Source organism: Ptychodera flava, chromosome 17 (assembly GCF_041260155.1).
Source record: "Ptychodera flava strain L36383 chromosome 17, AS_Pfla_20210202, whole genome shotgun sequence".
NCBI classification, from domain to species: domain Eukaryota; kingdom Metazoa; phylum Hemichordata; class Enteropneusta; family Ptychoderidae; genus Ptychodera; species Ptychodera flava.
The window spans coordinates 30923069-30949398 of NC_091944.1; the positions used below are offsets into that span (position 1 = coordinate 30923069).

General features: G+C 36.4%; 2 protein-coding genes across 5 annotated transcripts in view; both read right to left on the bottom strand.

Moving 5' to 3' along the window:
• Positions 1-790: 790 nt before the first annotated feature.
• LOC139116040 (serine incorporator 1-like) lies at positions 791-20440 on the bottom strand. Of its 3 annotated transcripts, XM_070678537.1 has the most exons (15): positions 20198-20432; positions 16544-16708; positions 15199-15401; positions 13652-13734; positions 12905-13042; positions 11433-11509; positions 10064-10160; positions 9603-9695; positions 9014-9170; positions 8369-8420; positions 7619-7642; positions 5738-5765; positions 4897-5044; positions 2716-4644; positions 791-1032 (listed from the first exon to the last, which is right to left on the bottom strand). In XM_070678537.1, exons 1-14 carry the CDS (start codon positions 20228-20230, stop codon positions 4503-4505), a joined length of 1440 nt encoding a protein of 479 aa, XP_070534638.1. In that variant the 5' UTR covers positions 20231-20432; the 3' UTR covers positions 791-1032; positions 2716-4502. The 3 variants fall into 3 exon arrangements, with proteins under 3 accessions (XP_070534638.1, XP_070534640.1, XP_070534639.1); XM_070678539.1 differs by lacking the exon at positions 7619-7642 and having other exon boundaries at positions 5738-5762; positions 20198-20440; XM_070678538.1 differs by lacking the exon at positions 7619-7642 and having other exon boundaries at positions 20198-20439.
• Positions 20441-23479: 3039 nt separating this feature from the next.
• Positions 23480-26330, bottom strand: part of LOC139116039 (prolyl endopeptidase-like) — a 30088-nt gene continuing 27237 nt past the window's right edge. For both annotated transcript variants that reach the window (XM_070678535.1, XM_070678536.1), the window contains exons 16-17: positions 24632-24860; positions 23480-23699 (exon numbers count right to left, since the gene is read on the bottom strand). In XM_070678535.1, coding sequence (XP_070534636.1) covers positions 23619-23699; positions 24632-24860 — 310 coding nt within the window. In that variant the 3' untranslated portion in view covers positions 23480-23618. The remainder of the gene's footprint in view (positions 23700-24631; positions 24861-26330) is intronic.

Here is a 26330-nt window from a genome sequence, read left to right on the forward strand (position 1 = left end):
GTGAAATGAAAAAGATGTGCAACCCCTACTCACCTATTGACAACCTGCTGACTTGAAACAATTTCAGACCTTGTCAGAAGTACCACATGACTTTTTTCTTAAGAGAGCATCAGTCAAGAAGAATGTTGGTGGAAACATTGTTTTTATATCACTGTAGTGTTTTTAAGCAAGTAAAATCAATGTCAGTAGCCAACAACCAACCCCCCCATAAAAACAAAGTAAATTGCACTTTGGCATATGGTGGCACACTCAACCAATGCATCCTCTGCTGGTTGAGATTCAGTATAACTTGAAACCTTTCACCGCCAGAGTTTGGCCAAAATTATTTTCTGATCGACATCATGGATTCTTAACATGGAATTCAGGGTGAATACGTTGTGCTTTATCTTACTCTGGGTAGGTTGCAATGAACATTTTTCTTCAATGACTTTTGTGCCATGTCTTTCCTCAACATTACAAAGTGACTGAACAGTTGAAGTGTGACAATCACAGACAGAAATTACAACTTACCTAATGCATTCACACATTTTCATTTCACATTCTACTTCGATGAAGAGGAAATTAATTTAAACACCAGTAACAGAGGTGTGATTGGAGATTCAATTATTGTCTGATAGTATCCAAATATTACTGTGTCCGGCTTGGACACAAAACAAATTTCTTTACGTGCATATGAATATACAGTAGTTTCTTACACAGAGAACTAGAATGGAGATCCCCTTTGACAGAAGCTGACCCATGAGATGCAATCAATCTTACACACTCAAAAAAAAATGACATTACAGAAGTGTTCTTTTTGAGATCAGTTTATTTTTTGTATATATAATTTACAAAGTCACAAGTATAGCAGTGAACTCCTAGATTCAATCTGTGAATGCATCATTCACTTTTGAATTACAGACTTCAAATTTTCTATATTCCTTTTTATCCACTATACTTGATTTCCCCCTTTGTTTTTGACACTTGGCTACTGTACCATCATTTGTAACCACAGTGCAACATAATGACATTCTTTTAAAAAAATCAAGCGACCTAGCGGCCGATATAGCTCCGCTGTGTTTATGTAGAGAATAACTATTTTTGACACATGTTGATGAAGAAGGAGGAAATCTTTGATAGCTCAATGCAGTGGCCAGAAAAAAGTGGCTAAAATAAGCTGCAAAAATACACAATTGAAGATTTCATCATACTTTGAATATATCACATCGGATCATCCCTAGGAACATGTCAACCAAAGCTATCTGATGAATAGTGTTTTGAGAATAAAATTTTCTGACCAAAAATGGCAACAATTGCCCCCCCAAAATAAAATTGCAGATTTCATCATAATTTCAAAAGATCAAATTGAGTTCATCTATAGAAACCTGTATACCAAATTTCAAAGCTGTTAGACCAGTACTTTTTGAGAAACACATATTTTGACCAAAAATGGGAAAAATTGCCACAAAATTCAAAATTGCAGATTTCATCATTATTTCAATAAATATCATGTAGTTCATCTATGGAAACCTGTATACCAAATTTCAAAGCTATCAGATGAGCAGTTGTTGAAATACACATTTTTTGACCTAAAATTGCAAAAATTGCCCCAAAAATACAAAATACAGATTTCAGGAGAAATTAAATATATATTACTTAGCTCATCTGTAGGAACCTGTATACCAAATTTCAAAGCTATCAGACCAGTACTTTTTGAGAAACACGTTTTTTGACCAAAAATAGCAAAAATTGCCCCAAAATTACAAAATCGCAGATTTCATCATAATTTCTACAAATATCATTAAGGTGATCTGTAGGAACCTGTATACTAAATTGCAAAGCTATCAGATGAGTACTTTGGAAATACACATTTTTGACCAAAAATGGCAAAAATTGCCCCAAAAATACAAAATTGCAGATTTCATCATAATTTCAATACATATCATTTAGTTCATGTGTAGGAACCTCTATACCAAATTCAAAGCTATCAGATGAGTAGTTTTGGCAATACACATTTTTTGACCAAAAATGGCAAAAATTGCCCAAAAATACAAAATTACAGATTTCATCAGAAATTCAATATATATTACTAAGTGCATCTATAGAAACCTGTATACCAAATTTCAAAACTATCAGACCAGTACTTTTTGAGAAATACATTTTTTGACCAAAAATGGCAAAAATTGCCTTAAAAAATGCAAATTTGCATATTTCTTCACAATTTGAACAAATCTTAAATAGATCATCCCTAGGGACATATGTACCAAATTTCAAAGCTATCTGACCGGTAGTTTTGAAGAAGAAGATTTTTAAAGATTTTTTTACCAAAAATGACAAAAATTGCCTTAAAAATACAAATATGCAAATTTCACCACGATTTGAAGAAATCTGACTGAAGTCACCATAAGTAAACTGCATATTAAATTTCAAAGCAATCGGACAAGCGGTTTGAGAAAAGAAGATTTTTTTACCAAAAACACCAAAAAATGCCCCAAAAATACAAATATGCAAATTTCACCACGATTTGAACAAACTTAAGTGAGGTCACCCCAAGTGAACCGCATATAAAATTTCAAAGCAATTGGACTTGCGGTTTCAGAGGAGAAGGCAATTGTTGACGGACGACGACGACGACGACGACGACGACGGACGACGGACGACGACGGACGACGACGGAAAATCAACCTATTTGATAAGCTCCGCGTCGCTGACAGCGGAGCTAAAAAATCAAAAGGCCGTGAAAAATAAAACTGCACTCAAGTAGGTTTTCTTTCAAAGATCCATCCTTTGCCCCCTCAGTGTAAATGTTGAAATGTCCATAACATAGTTACTAATATCTAAGGTAATTGTTCAATATTTAATCTTGATACATGAAACACTTATGAGTGAACCGTTACTAGTTACAATGCATTAGCAAGGACACTGTACAAGAGTGTAAACACACAATAGTGTTGTACTGAAAATCTACCATGCACGTAAAGGCCAAATGATACAAGTCTGACATCAAAAATGGACAAGCAGTTTTGTACAGTGACAGTGTTCTAGGCCTTTATGCGACTGTTCAAAGTATACTGATTTACTGAAAGATTCTGAACCTACAGTACATGTTAGGAGAAATTTTGAATTCTACCTACAGGAATCATTAAATTTTTCCACTGACATTAAATTTTGTTAAAATGTGAAAATAGATACTGTTTGACCCAAATTCTATTGACCACTGCAAATAGAAAACATGTACTGGTACCTGGTAGGTTTATTAAAATGTAACAATCTATTGTAGGACATTGTCCTAGGTTTGCTTGCCATAATATCTATATTAATTGCACTATCAACATACAATGTTCAACTAGCAACTGAAAAACAGAATGAGATTTTTACCTTTACCTGCAGTGGTGGATGTCAAGTTTAATGTGCTGTGTTGGAATATGCTTTTGAAAAATGAACTTCCTCAGTTAAACATGTAGTACAATTCTGCCTTGTGATGGACTTTACTATAGTCATCAACCAATGCTTGATTAATGAATTGTACACATTGGTTGGACAAGTAACATCATAGATGTTTTACGATCTATGCTAGCCTATGAACCATTACCAATGCAGATCACTCACTGGTAAATATGCTACTGCAGGAAATTTCCTTGTAGCGATAAACTGACCGCAATATTGGCTACAACTACTGGGTAATGCAAGTTCTAATGTCTAAGGAGTTACACTATGTCCTTTAAACTGATGGAGTTTAAAATGAACATTTAATGGTTAAAAGCCATTATCTTTTGAATCTTCAGCATGTGAATGCCAGCATCAAGATACATGTCATAAAGATGAACACACGTATTCATTGTTGCAACACAATACTACAACAACATTGACTTGTAAAATACATAAAACTTTGCAGGAATTTCTGTCAACAAACGGCGAAATATAATTTTATTTTTAGCTTATCATAACTTTTATGCACTTATGTTTGCCATAGCAATAAGGAGAAAATTTTATCTGGTAACATACAAAACATGACAAATGAAATTAATCCTTTTACTGACTGACATATTGAGAAAAATCTCCTTTTTAGTATCTCCAAAAATACAAGAAATTCAATTTCAAAACAGTCACCAATAGTTTGTATATTTTTCGATAGTTCAAAATTACACACTGATATTTAAAATATTGATGGCTATTTAGTAAGACTTCTAAAATCAAAAGTATCTTTTTGAAGAGTAGAGTGATCTGTAAGTTCATTGAAAAATAAGTATCATTTCAAATAAATCCAGTCTGATTAATGTGTATGGTAACCCCGTCAGAACAAAGAATTAAGAGGTTTAGTTTCAAATCTCATGTAATGTCATATGGGTCAAATATGCACCTTCCCTATGTGGAATATAAAATTAATGCATTTTGCCACAGCTAGCAGTTTCTTAAATATGACAAAAACGGCTCAGACACAAGTTACCACAGATTAAGGTTCGATGTTAACACTTTATTAATTTCTTTCCTCTCTCTGCTGATGTGTGAGACATTGTGGTTCTTTAATTGAAGTCTCTTCCACTCAAGACGATAGGTGCAATCAGTGTCCATATGTAGAGGATTAAACAGACCCAGGATGAGGAGATCTTCACCCACACGGCAGGCCAGCTGGCGTTGTATATGTAGACAGTGCTGGATCTGGGACTGAAAAGAGAAAAAACACGATTTCATTGGTTTGGCGTACAGCAGTAACAAAGACAACAGAAATCTAGCAATAAGTACCAAAGACAATCTGGCACGAACTGTTGGCCAATAAATTTCAGAAACCTTTCCCTTTACCCGTCAGACTTTGGTATGCCCCTACTGTTTGCAATTGTATGAGTGGACCTATATACTGGAAAATGGGGATAAAATGGTTCATTATGAGCTCCAGACTAGAAATGTGAGTGAACTTACTTGTACCAGCTAGTCAGGGTCATCATGATGTAGAGAGATGCCAAGAAAAACATGAAATGGAAGAATGAATAGCTGTATGCCACGGCATCTTCCTCATCATCATAGACTTGCTGACCTTTAGATTCTTCATCATCAGTGGGAGCGGATGCTGTGAGAGCAACAAAGAGATCAAGTGAAGATTAACCTTTGAACCTGTGGAGTGATTGCGGGCTGAACAAGTACCTGTGATATGACTATTAAACACTGATCAGGATATGACAGAAATTTCTATGCAAATCATAGATTGTTTCAAAGCTGTCCTACTTAATCCCAAGGAATCAAATCAATGAGTATGTTTCTTGTTTGGGAAATTCCGTATGTTATAGGATATCAATAAATACTCAGTAGTGAGAACATCTGGGTGTACAAGAGTGACAGCCTATAGAGGGAGTGTAGACATGATAGGAATACACTGCATTGCAAAGTGCGTGCCAACCGGCTGATATGAATATAAACAATTTGTCTAAACTGCTAAATTCTTGCATTTTCAGAACTGCATGTTGACATAAACCATTTCAACATGCTTGATGAGTACAAATGTTATGACAATTTTGTAAGAATTAGTGAACCGCTCTCTGATGGAACTCATAGTTTCTGTGTGAAGCAATATTATAACCTTAATGAGTCATCTCTCAAATCTCTCTTCTCCATGAGTATTTGTTAGGTGTATTTTCTTTCCAGTGAGAATGACATGAAGCACTTGATACATGTATTTTTTGTGATTGACAAAAGAAAAGACACTTTGAAAATTAAATTCTCTGTCTCTGTTTTTTACTACAAAGTCTGTGTATAGTACACTTACCTTTTGGTTTTTCATCGATCAGTACCTTCTGTGCAGGAAGTTGGATTTCCAGCAAAAAAAAAGCACAAAAGGACTAGTTAGTCAATTTGCAGACTACCTGAAAAACCATTTTAATCTAACATGTACACATCCTGTTCAAAACAAAAAGCTGCTAATCCAAAGTTGTAAAAGTTAAGAAGAATTTGAGAAATATTTTTATGAAATTTTTGTTCATTATTCTTCTTTGTGGGATGTGAGATACTCACAAAATTCTGAAACGATAACTAGGGACAGACTTTACAAAACACCCGACTTTAATTCTTGTACATGTACCTTCTATTATTGTTATCATTGGAGAAATCAGATTAATGCACTAGAGGACATAGAATACTTTCGATTCAATCATACATTAGTGTTTCTTAACATTAATTTACACTTCTGACCAACCATCTGATGCAATATTGGGCTTCTAAGCCAATATGACGCGCGATGATGCAAAAAAATATTGTGTGTGACGCAAGAAAATTTTGAGTTGAATAGGAAATAATAAATGGTGACTCAAGAAAAATTAGCAAATTTTCAAATTGACTCAAAAGTTTTATGTAATCCTGTTAGTTAGAGGGCACACTGATAACAATGATGGGAAGAAATTTTGTCCGAGGGCAGAAAAAATGTATGTGTAAAACAGTTATAAGTCTATACTGAAGTATTCATCTCTCATTGCATACAGGTACAACCACTGTTGGAGAACAATTCAGTAAGTCACAAAAATCAACAATTATGGGATTAATCCAATTGCTGCTATAATTTCCAGTGTTCTCAAATGAATGGTAGGACCTATACGCAAGCGGATAGGAAGGAAAGTGAACAATGACACAACTGTTTATACCAGAATTCACACGATGTGACTACACTGATGAACTGAACATCCAACTCACAAAGAATTGCTTAGAACTGTGAATTTGATTAACGTAATTAAAGTGTAGCAGTATGATGATCCACATAGCTAGATTTTGGCATTATGTCCAAAGTAAGTGTGATATTTTCAAGATCATGTGAAACTTTCATGCTGCACAGCTGTCTTTTACTGCACATGAGAACCCTTTTCAGTCTGCTCAGTTGCTGATATGCCCAGTCTCTGACACAATCTTTCAAGTCTTTGGAGGACATTCAGTTGAACAGTGTAGTGATGTACAGAAAGCATTGCATGAGAAAAATAACACACAAACTAAACTAATCACAGCATGCAGAGGTGAAGGACACACAACGTGAACACAAGACCAGAGTGCATTACGTCTTCAGAGATTAGGATGATACTGGCTACAGACCATAACCCCCATTCCTCCAATGTGCACAGAGATACCCCCTGCTACTTTTTCTTCAATTTCACACTCCTTGAAGCAAAACCTCATGAAGTAAGCCAACTGTTGGACCATCTTACACATTCTATTGCCATTTCTACTTCCCTGTCACCACTTCCTCATGGCTGAATTTTGAGTGTTTATTTTTTTGCTCCAGGTTGAACCATTCAAATATGCAATTTAACCAAATCAGGAACAAAGCGTTGAAATGATAGTTATTTCAAGAAGACAAAATTTGCTGTTTGTCAAACCATCCCCACATAATGAAACTAAACGAACAAATGAATAAGTATAATGCAGTTTCTGAAAAATTCACCCGTCTGTATTGACCTTTTGACCTTTATTTCCAAGTTCAGAGGTCAAGCCACCATAAATAAAACAATGCAAAGCAGACTAAAACAGTCCCTGACAGCATGAACAAACACCGCCTTTCTTTTCAGTCTACATAAACTGACTGATACAGTGGCTTCCCTCATGAGGTGATGCAGTGACCTATGTTGACAGCAAATGACAACTTTTGTGTCCAGGCATTCACCCTTACCTCCTCTGAAGTAAGTGAAGTCAACTGCAGAATGGGAGAGTACACATCATAGGCAGAAACAGAGATTCGACGTGAGTGATGGGTTAGGGGGCACTAGCATGCTAAAGATGCAGTATTTATATGTCAAAACAACTTAAATGCAAGTATTAGTCCATGCGTCAACTGCCTGGATATTTTTAAGTAGGATGCAAACAGTATCATGTTTTGACATTGTGGAATAATTGTGAGCATTTATTACACAACAGTGGGAGAATATACACTATTTCTTGGAAAATGACATCAACTGGAATGAATGCTGTAGATTGAAAGATGACAATGAATTCACAAGCTATCCTGAAATCTTGTCACAAAACATCACGGCACAATTGTTTCCACAAGTGATGGCTCAACAATGATTGCATAATAATTTATTGGACAACATTTTACACATATTTTGCATTGATTATTCAAGATGCAAAAACTAGCACTTCCATTATCATAAACTTTTGAATAATCTTGGTGATTACAAGCACTCTGAAGATGCCAAGGAAATGAACTTACATTCAGGGTGACACAGACATTGATTAATTTTACTGAGCTGTTAGAGCAGTGAGTCAGCTATGTGACCAAAAATAAAAATTTGCAGACAAGCAGGAACATAATGCAACAATGCTGGTCAAGCAAGGCATGGTACACGGATTACATAGCACACAGATAAACAGTAAAAAATATAAACCGTTATGTGACAGTGATAGAAAAATGCATACTAACCTCATTGGATCCTGTCAACTTGCTCATGTTGTCATTGTTAGCAGTACGGATACTGAAAGAAATCAGTAGAGGGTTCAAGGTCAGTGACATCCTAATTGCAAGAGCAGTTTTTTTTATTCTACATATCCATTATGTGATGATTTTGCATGGATACCAGGGTACGTAATTAAACAAACACTGATCTTTCTTCAGCAAACATAGCACAGCCCTACATAAGTCATTCCCCTACTCACCAACAACTCTAAACTGATATAACACCCATTGCTTTTTTCAAGAGTCTTAATGCACATTGATTCATTTACAAAATAGGATGAGAGCTTTGCTGAGTTGGCATCATTATACACAATTTACCGTCCCTTTTTTTTCCTTTTATGTTGCTAACTGTACAAACAGAATATTTTAATTTTAGTGGACAGTACAATACCAACAAAATCCTGGTGTCCTTTGATTTGTTTCAGTCTGTGAAGCTGAGCATAACCTAGGGTTACCACACATCAGGGGCTATATTAGCCCAATAGTCTACAGCTAAAAGAAGGCATATTTTCAGTTCAAAACTATCAATCTCTTGAGGCATTTCAATTCTCTGCTTGGCCTGGAGACTGTTACAGCCTTCTGGGACAACCAAAGAAGTATCTTTTTTTTTACCTTGCATAGAGGACGCAAAGGATGAAGAGGGCAAGTCCAATGATAGATTCAGCATCCATGGAGGCAATATTGCCGGCAGTGCCAGGAGCAGGGGTGGTTACAGATGTGATGTTCTTTTGATCTGGATGTAGGATATCCATTATGCTTGGGTTACAGGCTGTAATAGACAAGATACAGTATTTCAGTGAATTATTGTACCATGGGTTATACAGTTGTGGACCAGGCTTCCTTTGTCACCCCTATACTTGATATCAGTTTAATTGGGATACATCTCAGACAGCAATCTCATAAAGTCCAACCCTGGACTGGTTGAGAGTCGAGTCTGCCTTTGGGTTTCGGGTTGGCATCAATTAAAACAAATAAGCCACTGGAATAAGCTGAAGGCTGGAAGCAGTCTTAGGGAAATCTTTCCCAATTGTTGCACATAGCATTCTTCAAGTCATGAAAGAGTGTGTACTGGTTTTCAATGATCACAGTAAGAGTGCATGATATAGTTGAGAGATAAATTTTGGTAAGTGGGTCTAGCATGAAGCTCTCAGGGCTGTGGTTGTAGCTAGGTCTAACACTACAACTTATGAACATTAATTACTTTTGTCCGGTTCACTGGACATTGCAGACCATGTCAGGTAGACCACGTACAAGGTGATGATAGAAGCTTGCAGCAAACCAGAACGAGGTTGCGCTGTTGGTACAAAAAGACAAAAAAAACTGCCATGATATGATAATTTTAAATAGCAACAATTCACTCTAAAAGATGTACTTATCCTCATATAATGCAAAACCTCAAAGAAAAACATACAAAACACTGAAAAGTAAATGTTTCCTTTTTTTGAAAAAAAATGATGGGTTTACATGACTCTTCCCTCTTTACGTATAGTAATATTGTTTGCCCAAACTGTAGATACAGACAGTCATAAAATCAGAAGTTCAGGTCATATCACACTGGTTTTGATATCCCATTGTCAATTTGCAAACTATCTGTGGTCCATACATCTGGCACAAGACTACTGGCTTTGCCATCAGAGCTTTGATATACAGAGTTCAACCTACCTTCCTGTATCTTTGGATGAATGGATACAACAGATGCAATCACACAAAGGATCAGGTTGAAACTGATGAAGAATTTGTTCAAGGAACATCCATGAGGCTGGGAAAGGAACGAAACAGATGGCATTAATAAGTGTACATCAGTTTGTATCACAGCTTGTTGTACAAACCTGTTCAATACTTAAAGGTATACAGTCACCCGTAAATATGCCCATATACCGTACTCGTCCGAGTATAAGCCCCTGCTCGTGTATAAGCCCCCCTACTGATTTTAGAGGATTTTAGAAAATGCATTACATCCCTGTATAAGCCCCTACCCTAGTGTAACTCAAATACAGAAAGGTTAGGAGAGTATATTTGGTCATTTAACTTGGTAAAATTAATTTTAAATAATAAAGAAACCATTAAAAGATGTTAAAACAATGGGAAACTGGAGTTCCCTTGACAATATCGTAAGGAAAATGACACGTTTTTCCAGTACTATCTTGATTCTTTGACCCTACTCACCCCCGTCGCCTAAATACAATAGTCTCACTCACGTCCGCCATTGTTTATTTTCATTCACGGCCACGATGTTTTCATGCTTGAAACATGCAGTTTCTTCTGTTTGAAGCAATTATCCTTTCATTTGTGAAGACTTTTGCCGGTAACTATTACAATTTTCACTGCTATGTTGTTGTTTTCACAAGATGTAGACAGTTTGATATTGGAATATTGAGTTGCCTTTCCGTGTGGGCAATGCATGCCTGTTCACATTACTGTTGATCAGCAGCATACATGACGTCTTTGTTTCAAGTTTGGGTTTTTTTCGACGCTGAAATTTCACCAAAATGTCACTTCTTTATTCAGAGATTGTACAATCAATTTCTTTGGATGTGTAAGTCGATTTTGAAAGCGATAGAAAGATCGAGTGGTGTTGAAAAAAATTGTGCATAAAATTAGCATAAATTAAGCGCCCATGCCAGATAACATGGGGTTGCTCGAGTATAAGCCCCTCCCCTAGTTTTACAGCTGTTTAGTGTTGCCGAACCGGGGGCTTATACTCGGACGATTACGGTATGGTCAAAGGGGCGTTTGTTGGTATTCAAAATGCTCATGTGAGGGCACTGTTTTTAAAAAAGCGGCCATCCGCTTCAAATCTGTGATTGGTTAGATTTTCTCTTTCCATGGTAACTGTGGCAAAATTGGAAAAGGTGACAGTATACCTTTAACACCAGTTATAAGATACCACAAGTACAAAATTTCTGAGTTTCTTATACTGCACAGTGAAGTAATTATAAAATCTCACATCTGAAAACAACAATCACACACCATTGTCCTTGTCAATGGACAATCTCTCCGGAGAAATATTGCAGGATTGTCAAACACTTACTGTGGTGTAGTAGACATAGAAGAGAACAATGCCAGTTAGGGACAGTAGGTAGAACAGGATGGTAAAGGTCAGCAATGCTGCAAGGGAATGAATAATATTATTGCTGTTAGTTCACATTTGATATCATGGGATAAACTTATTATCACAAACAAGTACCATCATGGCGGTTAATCTGTTTTATGGTGAACAGTACAGCATCACACACTGCTCTTCAAGTAGTGTTACATGTATGACTTCCTCCACAGCTTTCATTTGCTTTTGTGAACTGTGAGGGCGCTGTGAATGACCCAACACGCCTTCATCACTGATCTTTGATTTAGAACACTGAGGTGACAAATATACGTAAAAAGACCCCAAAGGAGGAAGTGATGAATTGATGTCATAGCAACCCATTGATCTGATCCATTATCCAAGTTTGCAGAAGTGTTTATACCGATCACGCTAACTAGACTATGTTAAGGTGGTTGGAAAGGCTAGAGCGTCAGTTATAAATTTCAACAAAACTATTAAAATATAAAAGTAGTCAACATTCTCTGTGGAATAAAAAAAACTAGACATTTGGGCACAAAGGCATTGCAGAGTTATAGCCTGTTAAAACTTCTGAAAAACTGACGAAATAAGAATAAGTTGGGGAGTCCTTAATGTATTAACTATGGTAGAGGTCCCCTAGCTTTTAATAAAATGTTTGAAAAGGGAAAGTCATTATTTGCTGTTTTTCAGGAAAGTTTGACAAGGTGGTGCTGGCATTCAGAGTGAATGACTGCTATTGTAAATGCATTTTTAGATTCTTTGAGTGTCAAAGAGGTGTCAAAAGTGAGATTAACCAAAGAAACTGCTCTATGACTTCAAGAGAGGGGTGCAAATATGGCTTGTTTTCAGCATTTTTGACAGAATAACAGTTTTCCTACATAATTGTATACCAATTTAATCCAACTTTGAAATGAGATATGGACATGGAATTTTTACAGCCTATTAACAAGGTTACAGATAAGATATGTATGGCACAATTTTCCTGTATTTGAAGTACTTTTTGAAAAATCGAATTTTGAAATTTGAAATAATTTTTAATAATTTTTTGGTATATAAACCCATGTAAAATCATAAAAACAAATTTTATTTACAAATCCTGCCGTACAAATCTTACAATAAATAGTGTCAACATATTTATAACTAATTTGGTAATATTAATACTATCCAATTATTATTAAATTCAAATATGTAGAAAAAAATATGAAAATTTAAATTTTAATATTGATTGGTGTCATATTTCAAAATCATGGCTGCAAATATACAATTTTTATATTCTTTGGAGAAAATATTAACTAAGGGAGTTATCCTGAAAATTTGAACTAAATATCTTGATTCTAACACTTGAAACTTGTCATTAACTCTGAGAAAAGAATTGGTGCAAAAATAGCCTTTCCAGCCACCTTAAACTCTTGGTGTGTCAAGACTGGTACTAGATCACTCACCAAAGTACCATCCTTTGTTCTCGCCGTCTTCCATCTTGGAGACCCAGGACTCATTCCAAGTATGGGCAAAGTCAATCAGCAAGACCAATTGGATAATGATGAAGATGAAAGCACCAATCAGACCAATCACCATCCAGGCTGTGACAAACACACCATAGATTTACATTTTTATTTCATTTGCACTAAGATTGGCGGGTCCAAACTGTCATGTACATAAGATGTTGGAATGGTGTTTCTATTTTAGACTTCCTGCCACACAGACTCCCCTATAGTGATCAGCAATAAAATCAATAGTGATATCATTTTTAGATGTGTATGCTTTCCTATATAACTGTCAACATGATTTAAGTGACCATGTAAAGAAGATGATTTTGTGGGGAGAATTCTAGGGTTATTTTTAAAGGCTAGGTCATCCATCATCATGAACTGTTGCACTATTACTGGAAATGGACAAAGAGTTTACACGCAACTTAATCACGTTTTTCTGGCCAGATCGTAACTTAACAGGAACTGACAGAGATTTGTTACTTTGAATTCCTATTAACTGAATAATCATATTTGACAAAAGTACATTTCAAAAGTAAAGAAAAATATTGTTATTGATCAATAGATGGCGTAGAATCCAAGAAATGACAAATACGAAAATTTAATATAGTGTACTGGCTTCATCAAGAAACATTGTTCTGCACTAATAGGAGCATGATCAGATGTGAGCAAGCAAAGAGTCAGCAAGGCTGAAAGGCTCACCTTGTTCAAATGCACTGGAATCTGGTATGAAGAATGCAGCCACAATAATAGCTACAATGATGAGGAACTTGAAACCCCAGAATCTGAAAACAAATGACAGACAAAGTGCCATGATTTACTCTGTCAAGTTGGACTAATGGCATAATATTCTGCTCCGATGACAATTTGGATTTCATTTCTGCTTTTAATTAGAGGTTATATTAATGGAGAGAATTTGCTAGTAGATATGTATACAACATCTCTCGGAAAGATTTGCATATATTTTGCTGAACATATCATATCACCAGGCAGGGGTAATTGTTTACCCAAAATATGCAAATTTTTCCAGAGAGGTCTTCCATCTGCCATCAAATATCTGAGCACACCTTTTCAAACCCTCATGCATATGTAATATGGGATCTTATATTTCAAGCCTGATGTTGGGGAATGAGTTATTCATGCAAAGTCAGGGGTCTCATGATCTGGTACATGAAATAGAAGCCTTGGACACTCATGCAAACACTACCGGGGTATATCGCTCGCTCTGTGTGATGGTAGCTGTTGCTATATTGCTGCTCTAGCATGCTCTACATTGCTAGATTTATCAAGCTGGTCAAGAGTAAAGCAATCAAATTTGATCCATGGCTACTACTTTTAAATTCTCGGAAATTTAAAATTAACAAGAGTTTACAGATGCTAAGCAGATGACAATTTTATCTTATCATGACCCATAAAACACTTTGACTTTAAATAGTGGTCTGCCATCCAGTGTTCAGGGCTGTGTCTTCGAGTTGAAAATACAAATACTGGATTTCGCAGAGATTCAGAGACTATTATAAGGTGATACAATATATTACAAAACATGAAGATACAATTCTAAAAATTTCAGTCAATGAAAAAGATTTGTGGTGCCACTTAAGAATATTTCTCTGCCCAGCTTCTATATATCTATGATACCTGGATGATCAGCTTTCTAAAATCAGCTCACTGAAAATAGGTTTGCAAATATTTGAAGGTGTAATGACAGGGTTGATAAATTTACATGAATAGTTGAGTGCATTTGCTACATTACGATAGAGGAGTCTGTGTGTGCTATATGTATTGGAGGTTCATGTAAATGAGATGTGTATGTCACAAGTAATACAATACATCAATGATTGAGGTAGAATGTGCCTTATAACAGATACTGGCACTCTCATTTTTACAACTCATTTCTGATCTACCACTTGTGGGGGCTCATTTTAAAGCTGTTGGTGTAAGAACGATTTTCGACATCTTAGTCTTTTGAAAAATGTAAATTTTATTTTTCCCTGTTGACTTCACACAGGATTCTAGCCATTTTGAATTTCAATATCGGTAAATGTTAGGTAATTTGTTTCTCAAGTATCAAAATTTGCACAGAGACCCCTAATTTATGTTCTAGATTTGGTAACAGAGTAGTTGAAATTCTCACTGAGGAAATTTGAGCAAGAGTTAAGTCTTTCACTTTCAAGGCGCATACTACCTTAAGAGCATTTGAGAATGAATGGATTGCTGTATGCAAACCATGTAAGAATGAGATCACTGACCCATTTTGTATGGCTGATCTGGGGTCTTTGCTACTTTTCACATATATCATGATGACCATCAGCAAGAAGAAGAAACAGGCATATCCAAAGCAGATCCTGTAGACAGCAGAGTAGCCAGCCAGTAAATTACATGTTGATTGTGACACAAGTGTACCATCGTGGATCCATTCAGTTTCGGAGGGTGCTGTACAGAAGTATGGAATCTGTAGAGAACAGAAAAATCAGTCATGTGAAATAAATTTCCCTTGAATTCGCAATAACTGGTACAGATAATTTTTTGCGATGTGGTAGTGAGAATCTATGCCTGCCATTGTTTTTCTACAAGCCAATACTTATCTACAACTCTGTATAATACAGTAGTAAGCATGACCATGACTCACTTCTCTATGTAACTACCATGCATCACCACCTAGTACTACTCCCAGTAATTTACAATTATTTCAATGTAGCTATACTTCATATTGTGAATAAAATATCGATGTGGAAAAGCAAATCACTCACATATATTGGTACAGAGAAGGTCATACAAAATTAAAGGACTCCTCATTAGGGCACAATCACATTAATGACGTAATCTTTCTCACATTCCTTGCTGCTGGGAGTGCGGGATCGAAAGTGTGGGATAAATCGATCCCACACTCTCAGAAACCGTCCCACACTCTGCAGTAAATATTACACGACCTCTGATTGGATGATAAGCAGTCTGTTTTGTTCCACGCGCAAAATGTTATCCAATGGCACGACGAGTAACACACGGACTAGAACTACAAAGTAAGCAGGTCAAAGTACAGCGGCAGACGACAGAGTTGTCACGATTTTTGATAATATTGTACGTGTCCAATATGAATTAAGCGCATTTTGTGGTCATGTGAGAAAAAGAATCTCACACACCAAGGACCTGGGATCAGATTTCTCACACTCGTTGGGGATATTTTGTCTCACACTCGCCTGCGGCTCGTGTGAGACAAAATATCCCAAACTCGTGTGAGAAATCTGATCCCAGGTCCTTGGGGGTGTGAGATTCTGTTACTCTCACCAGGCCTATTTTCCACTAAATCTGTGATCTTTGTATTCAGAATACAGACTGCAATACAATATACTAAACACTGATTTATCCATGCCTGACAGCATTTTTTAATCAAACAGGATATTATGCAGTATGCTTCTACCGTGACATCAACAACTTGACACTTCTCCACAGACAAGACAGTGTCAATAATTGAAGAAGCAACTTTGTCTATCATTTGATTTCCCCTATCGATCAGGCACAGTTACGAGCTAAGAGAATAACCAGAATAAAACCATGAATATCTGGCAGCATGGATAAATTCTTGCTTTGACTTACCGACATCAGCAGGTCTCTCACGACTGGTGTTAACATGACACAGGCAACTATGACACCAAGCAGCAGCAGGACACAATAGCCGATTCTTGAAGCTGTTGAGTTCTTGCATGATGGACAACAGGCGCAGCATAAACTACAGGCTGCTGATCCAAAACAGCATGCAACCTGGTGAAGAAAACATGCAAAATTACTTTCATTTGTATAGACTTTTCACAAACTGATGTAAGACAGAGAAAGAAAAATTCTTCATTGGTAGAGTTTTTGGCTACTTGTAGTTTGATAAGGTTTCCCTTACAGTCAACACTTAGAATTAATGGGCTGTAGGTTGGCATAATTCAGCTGCTTGAAAACGTAACCATTTGTGTGTGTCTTACATGTAGGGGTTCTTTCTAAAGGATTGAAGGGGAATACGTGTATCATAAAAACACATACACTTTGACATGGTCTCAAATCACAGCAGAAACAACATACAAATCCATAACAGAACTTGGCTATTTACAGGACAGTAATTGTAACTCAATTTGTGCGAGAAGTTCAAAATTTGACAGTGCAACCTTCACATTTGAACTATATTCGTCATACTTTAAATATTGATTGACAAAGGCTATAAATGTCATCTGACAAACAATAGGCTACTATGCAGACTATTGAAACATGTTCTGGAAACCATGTAGCATAATCTATGAGTCCTTGAAATTGATAAAGCTGGCAATGACAGGATACAATGTGTACACCTACAGTACAAATGAATAGAATAGAATGTAATACAAATGCCATAATTTTCAAAGGGCTTCATACTGATTTTGTTAACAAGTACGTGTAGTAGTCATAATCTAAATATGAACCGAAAATCACACAAATTTGCCTACCATGTCATGTCATCACATCACTGTATTTATTCTATTTCAGTCAAATTGTAAATGACATCTCATCTAATTCAATTGAAAAAGGAAGATGAGATATATGTCATCTTGCTATCTTTACATTAAATGTACATTCGTGCGTATAAACAGGGAAACGCAATTGAAGCAGCTCTTCTACCATTACATGTGCATCTCATCAACAAAGATGAATGATTTGTCATTTTTTGTGGGACAGGTGTCAAAAGGGGAGATTGTTTCCACCATCTCAATGACAAACTACAGCTTCCACACAACTTCAAAAGACCACTCAGATTCAGAACAGTGTTCTCCCTAGGATCAAGGGCAAGCATGTCGGAAATTTGCATAAAATTTACATAATTAATTTGCATACATTAACATATATTAATTACATACACACACATAAAACAGTAACTGCAAATTGTAGTCATTTAATATGCCTTTTATTTACTTACACATTGCTGCATGAACATACATATCAGGGGAATAAACAATTAAGTTTACAGGTGGCACCATGAAGTGCAATAATTTCATACATGAAAACTGAACGGTCACATCTTGCTTTCTTCAGCAGTCCAACTTCAGTTGTAAAAATTCAACTCGTACTCTCATTGCATGGAGAAACATTTGCGATGAAACATTGCGTCACTTGTTTACGAAATTATACAGAGCAACGAAGCCACACAATCAGGGCTGTGTACCCCAGCGAGGTTTTGAGCACATACGGTCACGGTCCCAATGAATAGAGGGACTGTTACGGTTTACCATAACAGAAAATTCATACGTATTTACACGAATGATCGTCACCAAAATTTATGAAACCCCTGTCGTTTCAGTAACTTGCCTCCTTAGCGAACCTGAAACGAGACCTGAACTTGAAAACAGCGCGAAACGCTCAAAGCCCACACTTCGACCGCCATCTTGGAAATCGCCTGACCTGTTTACGTCACATGGCACTGTAGACATCATTTCGCGACCAAAAAGTTAATCCAAACTCATATTTTAAAAACTTTGCGCGAAATAAAAAAAAGACGACAAGAAAACAAAAGAACGATTGCACGATTAACCAAAAAACTTGTAAAATGACAGTGACCCCAACATCGAGAAACTAGGTCAAGTCAGCGTAGAGTAATATGACACACACGTAACGTGTGCAGCCCACGAACTCTACCGTTCTCCTGCTCTGATACTTTCACCGTTTGTCTCACCAACAAAAACAGAAAAATAATTAAAATACAAATGCGCATTCGTAATACTGCCATGGAGATTTCATGTAGACTAACGTCATCAGGTATAGACGCCTTATAAACCTTTTTTGAGGGTCGCAATTTTGACCGATAGCTTTGACCACCAGCGTTTTCACGGCGTCGACGTCACTGTAATCTCCCACGTAACTTGATAAACGGCCATTCACGGCGCTTGAACCACATGATCAAAGTCGCGGCCGCACCGATGTGCCGCTCGTCCGGTCTTTTTCAACACCTGTGTACGTGTCAATTGATTAATGTAAACTCGTCAATCGAAACGAAAAAGTCTATTCAGGACTAAAAACGATGTTGATAAGGCTAGTTTTGGCAGATGTCCTTTGCCAATGAATACACTGAGCTGTCAAGTGGGGCTGTCAATCAAGGGTGTCGGGAAAAATCTGAAGCGACACGGCATTGTAGAAAGCGTCACGGCGATCAAGGCAAGCATCACGGAGACGTGATGCTTGAAGGGCCTAGGGAGAACACTGGATTCAGAACAGAAATCACATTAAATTCATATGAGCATGTACAATCGCCAATGGTTCATGAGCTGTGAATGTAATACTAGGATAAACCTCGAATTCAAATCGGCCGTGGTTCAAACAAACCCAGATGCACAAATGCACAGAGAAATACATGTATTTCCATGTGCATTTGTACACATGGGTTTGTTCATGCCACAATCATATGACCTTTTAGGTGTACTGAGTACACATCACTGTCCTTTTTATTCAAGAGTAGAAGCATTGGGATTCATTTTCATCAATGCTATACTCTATGAGAGCATTTCTTTAGAGTAGCTTCTTTTCAGCTTTACAACAATATACAATGATCTCACTATAAAGTCCTACACCATACATGTAATGCCTACTTTTCGAATATTTCACAGATAATCTCCATTTAAATAATTATTTTTATAATTTTCTTAAATCCAATGTGACAAAAATTCTTTTCATTTTCAGAAAATGCAATCGTTATATTTCAGGATAAAGCACAAACACATTCAGCTATGTATTTGAAAACAAATGTCTTGCCCTCAATGATTCATTTCCACAAACTCGGACAGCTGAGTCCGGGTCATGGCGACGTCAGATGATTATGACACAGACTGACACGATAATCCTTGAGGTCAACTTCACAAAGAGAAAATAAATTTAACCGTTCAAAACGTTTTACTGATTTTTCCATTAGATTACCTACAAGCGAACATTATTTTTTTTTACTGTCCGATATGCACCTTCGAATTTGTCCAATATCATTTTAAAACGTTTATATTTCTTTCCTTATTTACACATCCTGGACTCGGGAGTGTTGGATGACACTGTATGAAGTGGCTGAATGATTTCTCGAGGTCAAATGTTCGAAAAGAAATTATTCTTTTACATCACGATAAAGATGATGATCGTATCTGTGTCTAAAATCGCGGGATGCATCTAAGAATTCTAAAACTCTTCACGGTTTTATTTAAAAATATATGTAAATGCTGTGTGTACCATCTTTGAAATCCGTACGAGGGTTTCACTTACCTGGGCCGCGGCGCAAGCCAATACACCTCCCATGGTGTCTTTTCTTCACCAAATAAACGTTGAAAACGGACAAATTCAGCTGTCAAATAACCAAAATCGTAAAATGAAGTATTTATATTACTGGTTGTTCTTAAGTACAGCAAATTTTATGATCTATAGGAGTAAATCCTGACGTTATGTCGCGTGATGGTCCGTCGTTGTGATCAAAACAAAGCAATGGCGACGTCTAAATTGTACTATGACGTCACACAGTTCCGTTTGACCCAGAATGCGTCACGTCAGTCGCTGGTAATGTTATACTACCAATAGAGGGCGCACTGGTCGAGGAAAAACTCAAAGCTGAAGTGGAGTTGAACTTGCGTGAAATATGGATAGCGTCCGCAGCACCTGTAATTTTGAGTGGATAAAAGAACGCATACGTATGTGTATCTTTGAACGTATATTTTGTTGGAAATAATCAAACAGAAGAATAAAGAGCTTACGTATTCAAAGCAATTAATGATGAAATACAATTTTCCACTTACAAAATTCTTCAAAAATTTCCTTCAGAAACTTGCGTCAGATCATAGGGTCCTCAGTCTCCGATGATATTGATGATGACGAGAATGATGATTAAATATTTAAAAATGGAGACAAATAAAAATATATTTGGACTCTGTAAATTTGTTGTTTTTGTTGTTGTTATTGTTCTGTGTTTCCTCTGTCACTCTCAAATTCGTAAAATTACTAATTTTTTAGATGATTTACTAATTTTTTTCATTGTTGATTCGTAAATATACAAATGCAAGGAAGCAGCTAGTTGATTGAGACCTGAAGGCCCCAAAACCTCAAAATAGTTGTGTCTAAGCACATGTGGTACTTATTTTGAATTAGATTGAATGATATTCCGCATTGGAACGGTTAAGTTTACTTATAAATTTCAAAATTTACGAAAAGTTTTCAATACCCAATTCGTAAATTAACTAAAAAAATTCTTAAGCCAGAGGAAACACAGTTGTTGTTGCAAAAATTTCTCGAGGGCCTATGATACAGCGCATATGTATACTTAGGCAACAACAACAAATTTACAGAGTCCAAATATAATTTATTTTTCTCCATTTTTAAATATTTAATCATCATCATCATCGTCATCAATATCATCGGAGACTGACGAGCCTAGAGTCAGATACAAAATGCAGTCTTGTCAATCTCGAAAAATTGCCTCACTTTTAAGAGGCTCAGGTCCAATGGGGGCTTCGGCTCAATTGTATTTACTGGGGTTCAACTTTCTTCCTCTTCTTCTTCTTCTTCCGCCACCATTTAGTCTTGCTAGATCTCCAAAACTGTTGCGCGCAGCCTAAAATTTTCAAACTTGCAGCTCCAGTGCAGTAGTGCACCCCACCCTTTAAATTTCAGTCGGTCATGTGACCTGGCTGCTATTTTGCGTTCAAATTTTATATTCCATCTTATTTGCATAAAACTTGACCAATCAAAAATCTGTTAGCAATTTTTTTAGACCATACGACATAAATGCTACACACCAAATTTCAAGGTCATTGACCTTATCTTTTTTGAGAAGATTCGTAAGTGATTACATTTATATTTTTGCAGATCTCATAAATTTGCATAATCAATGTATCTCAGTAACTATGGGGCTACAGTTGTCATTCCTACTGCTTATGGCTCAGAGTGGAACCAAAATTTTTTGGACAATTTTTGGATGACCTCAAATGACCTTTGATTCAAAACTGTCACATTTAATGACATGGAATTTTGAACAAATAGATCAAGACATTCACTTCTTCAAAGCAATCTTATGCAAGTTCAAGACTTTCTTAAACATTGAGAAATCAAGCTACAAAGAACACCGGTAATATTGCTCTAAGTAAATTACAAATTTAAAGGCATGTTCTGACGATTGCATTGCAATATTTTTTGATATTGTGTCATAAGTACCATAAATGTCGTTTCTGGGTGTAAAATAAACAAATAAATGAAAAAACAAGACTTTCAATCAAACGCAAAGATGTGGTATATACTACAGTTGCTACCTTGTAAGATTGTGTCTTGGTAATTGACACAGTAATCCAGCACAAAACATAACGGTCTATTATTACATGCCTTCATGTGAGTGCAAATCAGTGAATTCATTTGAATAGGAACATCTCGGAGTTGGTGGGCCATGTGAACGATGTATCGACCAGCTTCCATAGTTACCAGGTCCAGTGAAGCCTTTCGATGTTTTGGACGTCAAGGAAGATGCTTAACGCTAGACATAAAATATCCATGTGTACACTGCTATTTTGACTTTTGTTAAAATCTATTTGATGCTGGTCGATAATGGTAGAATTGTTTGAGAATGCACTTCATGTAACTAAATATCACATAGTGTAAACTGTGAAGAGGCATGTAATAAAAATATTTACTACATTGCCTGAATACATGGGTTTATTTGCCCTCCAGTCGTCAGTCAGTTTATTTGACAATTTGCCCTCCAGTCGTCGGCAAATTGTCACCTGCTCTCGGGCACATAAACCCATGTATTCAGGCAATAACTTGTAATATTTCTCCTTTGAGCTCCGTAAGTGTTATTGTAATGGTTGATACCAAAATCACAAAGCCCAAACTTTGCAAAAAACCTTGCTTCCAAAACAATGATGAATGGTCATTCCATTTTAAGGAAAAGAAGCAAACCAGTACTTGATATCAGGCTTAAGATATAAAAGATGGGAGTGCAAAGCTGCCAATGGTTAGATTGCCTACACAAATCAGATTATATTATCATGATAGAATTTTCAACACTGTGCCTCACACACGTTTTTTTGAGACACTCAAATTTTTACAATACTTTTCTTGTCTGCGATTTATGTGGACACGTTATAGCATGTGGATTAAATCAGAGTGTCACTATTTTTTTTTTGTATAAACAAAAATCTAAATGTCTGAGCAGAGTTACAACAGGGTATAGCAGCCATTTTGAATTTCGTATATCATGTAAACTTAGGTATTCTTCTTGTCTAATGCAAAACTGCTTGGTGTCCTCAGACTTGTATTCTTAATTCAGAAAGAGAATGGTTTGTAGTTCTGTCTAGGAAAGTTTGTGCAAATGTCTAAAACTCTCTGTTTCGATGTGCATATTATATGTTCACATTTACTTTGACATCCAAGTCCATCCTCTATCCACCTGAGTATCTCCAGAGGGCGGTATTTCCCTTGTTTGAATTTGTTGAAGAAATCATTTGCACTATCATACCACAGAAATTAGCCTTATAGGCTACTACCTAAAAAAGAGTCACAAGGACATTTGGTTAGTTCAACACACTTGTACTTTATTTCCGTATTAAAATGTCATTTCCATGACTTTTTATACTCTTACAAACAATGCATCAATCTAGTTATGCTGAATGACAAACATTCATGGATGCACTGTATACTGTGAGTTCTATAACTTGGAAGGTCCATCTTCCCATTGTAGAGCCAGATTTTCTGCTATAAATGCATAGATATCTGAGTATTCTTCAATCTGAAAGGAAAAGATGGCCAGAGAAAATTACTTCCAGGAAAATCTGCACAAAATATATCCAGTTTACCCTGCGGTACTATCTATGCCAGTATGTCTGCTGTGGTACACACAGAACACTTTAAAATGTAATTTTAATTTTTCAATGAAATTGGGTCATCTTCACCCATCTTTGTGAGCACATATAAAACATTTACTTGCTCAGCTTTTTTTTCTGTTTTTGACCTTTGACACATGTTCAACTCATATTAATGTATTAAATCCTACGTTTTAACCTACAATATGTGATCATTCTGAATAACACAATACAAATGCGGTAGTTATATATTTTGCATCGAACAGATAGACATACATGTACCTACACATCTACTATAAGTATATAAATTCAAGTAGATACATATAGATGTGTAACGGATAACAACTGATCCTAAAACACCCATTGTGTGGATGTATTGTATTGATTTATTATTGATGTTTGATTCAGAAACTCTGCTTGCTATAATTATTATCATCCACTACAACATAGAATGTCAGGTAAACGGCCATTGTAGTAGACCTTTGACATAAAATATAATCTTTTATAACATTTACTGGGTACTGATACTTTCATATCTACTGCATACAGTATCTTGTGCTAAGGGCTGCAGTGTCTTCAGGGTTGGTGATTTGTACAGGACAGTGTTATAGAGATCATAATTATGTAAAATTGAATACTCTGATCCACATTGTAGGATGCTCAAAGTCAAAGAACATCTCTGAAATGGTGCCTTCACTGCCAGTTTTGTACATCATATTTTCTAGAATCCTACCAAATCTACTACTGATACAACCTCTTTTACTTGTGCAATGGGATAACCCTATTGTTTTCTATGGGAAAGCTGGTGCTACGACTGCTCTGTAGGGGAAGCTAGAGGGGTTTCAAAATTCCTACTTACCAACTTAGCGGTTGGCTTGCCAGCTCCATGACCTGCTTTGGTGTCAATGCGGATCATCAGAGGGTTGGTTTGTTTGGTTTCATTCCTCATGACATGTTGCAGCTCAGCTATGTACTTGAGAGAATGCAGCGGTACCACTCTGTCGTCATGGTCAGCTGTGAGTAGCAACATGGCCGGGTATTGGACTCCATCACCTTCAGGTATTTTGATATTGTGTAGAGGCGAATACCTGATAAATGTGACAAAACATACATATTCTGATCAACCTCACTGTATCTCTCCACTGATCAGGATACACATCATTAACTCTACAATGTTATCATCAGAATATTGCTATATCTAACGGTATATACTTCATGAATTCTCAAATCTATATACTTCATGAATTATCGACTCAATTCCTGCAGCATTAGCTAATCACAGATTTGATCTTATATTATCTTATTAGGGGCCCAAGCCGACCGGCTGGGCCCCTATTGGTTTTATAGGAGTTCAACTTTCTTCTTCTTCTTCTTCTTCTTCTTCTACTTCTTCTTCTTCTTCTTCCGCTCTTTTTTTGTCGACCTAGAACTCAAACACCACTTACCGCAAACTTCTAAAACTTGCAGGGCTAATAGGTACCTATGAGATCTCGTGCACCTGGGTATAGAAATTTCAAATAGTCGCGCGACCTGGCGGCCATCTTGGATTTTCGAAAAATACCAATTTAATTTTAAAAATCTTCTTCTCCAGAACCAACTCACCGATTTAACTGAAATTTTACTCATGTCATCCTTAGAGTGATCTCTTTCAAGTTTGCGAAAGACGTTTGCATCGGTCACGTGATTTGGCCGCCATCTTGGATTTTACGAAAATCGCAATTTAATCATTAAAAATCTTCTTCTCCAGAACCAACATGCAGATTTAGCTGACATTTTACTCATGTCATCCTTAGAGTGATCTCTTTCAAGTTTGCGAAAGACATTTGGATCGGTCACGTGATTTGGCCGCCATCTTGGATTTTACGAAAATCGCAATTTAATCATTAAAAATCTTCTTCTCCAGAACCAACACACTGATTTAACTGAAATTTTACTCATGTCATCCTTAGAATGATCTCTTTCAAGTTTGCGAAAGACATTTGGATCGGTCACGTGATTTGGCCGCCATCTTGGATTTTATGAAAATCACAATTTAATCATTAAAAATCTTCTTTTCCAGAACCAAAACACCGATTTAACTGAAATTTTGTTCATGTCGTCCTTAGAGTGATCTCTTTCAAGTTTGCGAAAGACGTTTGGATCGGTCACATGATTTGGCCGCCATCTTGGATTTTACGAAAATCGCAATTTAATCATTAAAAATCTTCTTCTCCATAACAAACACACCGATTTTTACTGAAATTTTACTTATGTCATCCTTAGAGTGATCTCTTTTAAGTTTGCGAAAGACATTAGGATCGGTCAGATGATTTGGCCGCAACATTGGATTTTCGAAAAATCGCAATTTAATCATTCAAAAACTTCTTCTCCAGAACTAACACCAAAATCTTTTCGCAAACTTTATAGGCCACACTACTAGATGCTATAAAATAAATTTCAAATTTCAAGGAAATTAACCAGGCAGTTTTTGAGAAGAAAATTTTTAAAGTATTATTTTTCTGATTTTTCAATGACCTTTGACCTCCCATATACCTCTGCAGCTAAGCTATACAAATGGC

Coding starts and splice junctions, on each gene's coding strand:
- LOC139116040 (XM_070678537.1), bottom strand. CDS start 20,230: ATGGGAGGTGTATTGGCTTGCGCCGCGGCCCAG. Junction 16,709..20,197: donor TGGCTTGCGCCGCGGCCCAG/GTAAGTGAAACC, acceptor TTTCTTCACCAG/GTTGCATGCTGTTTTGGATC. Junction 15,402..16,543: donor TGAGAGACCTGCTGATGTCG/GTAAGTCAAAGC, acceptor TGTTCTCTACAG/ATTCCATACTTCTGTACAGC.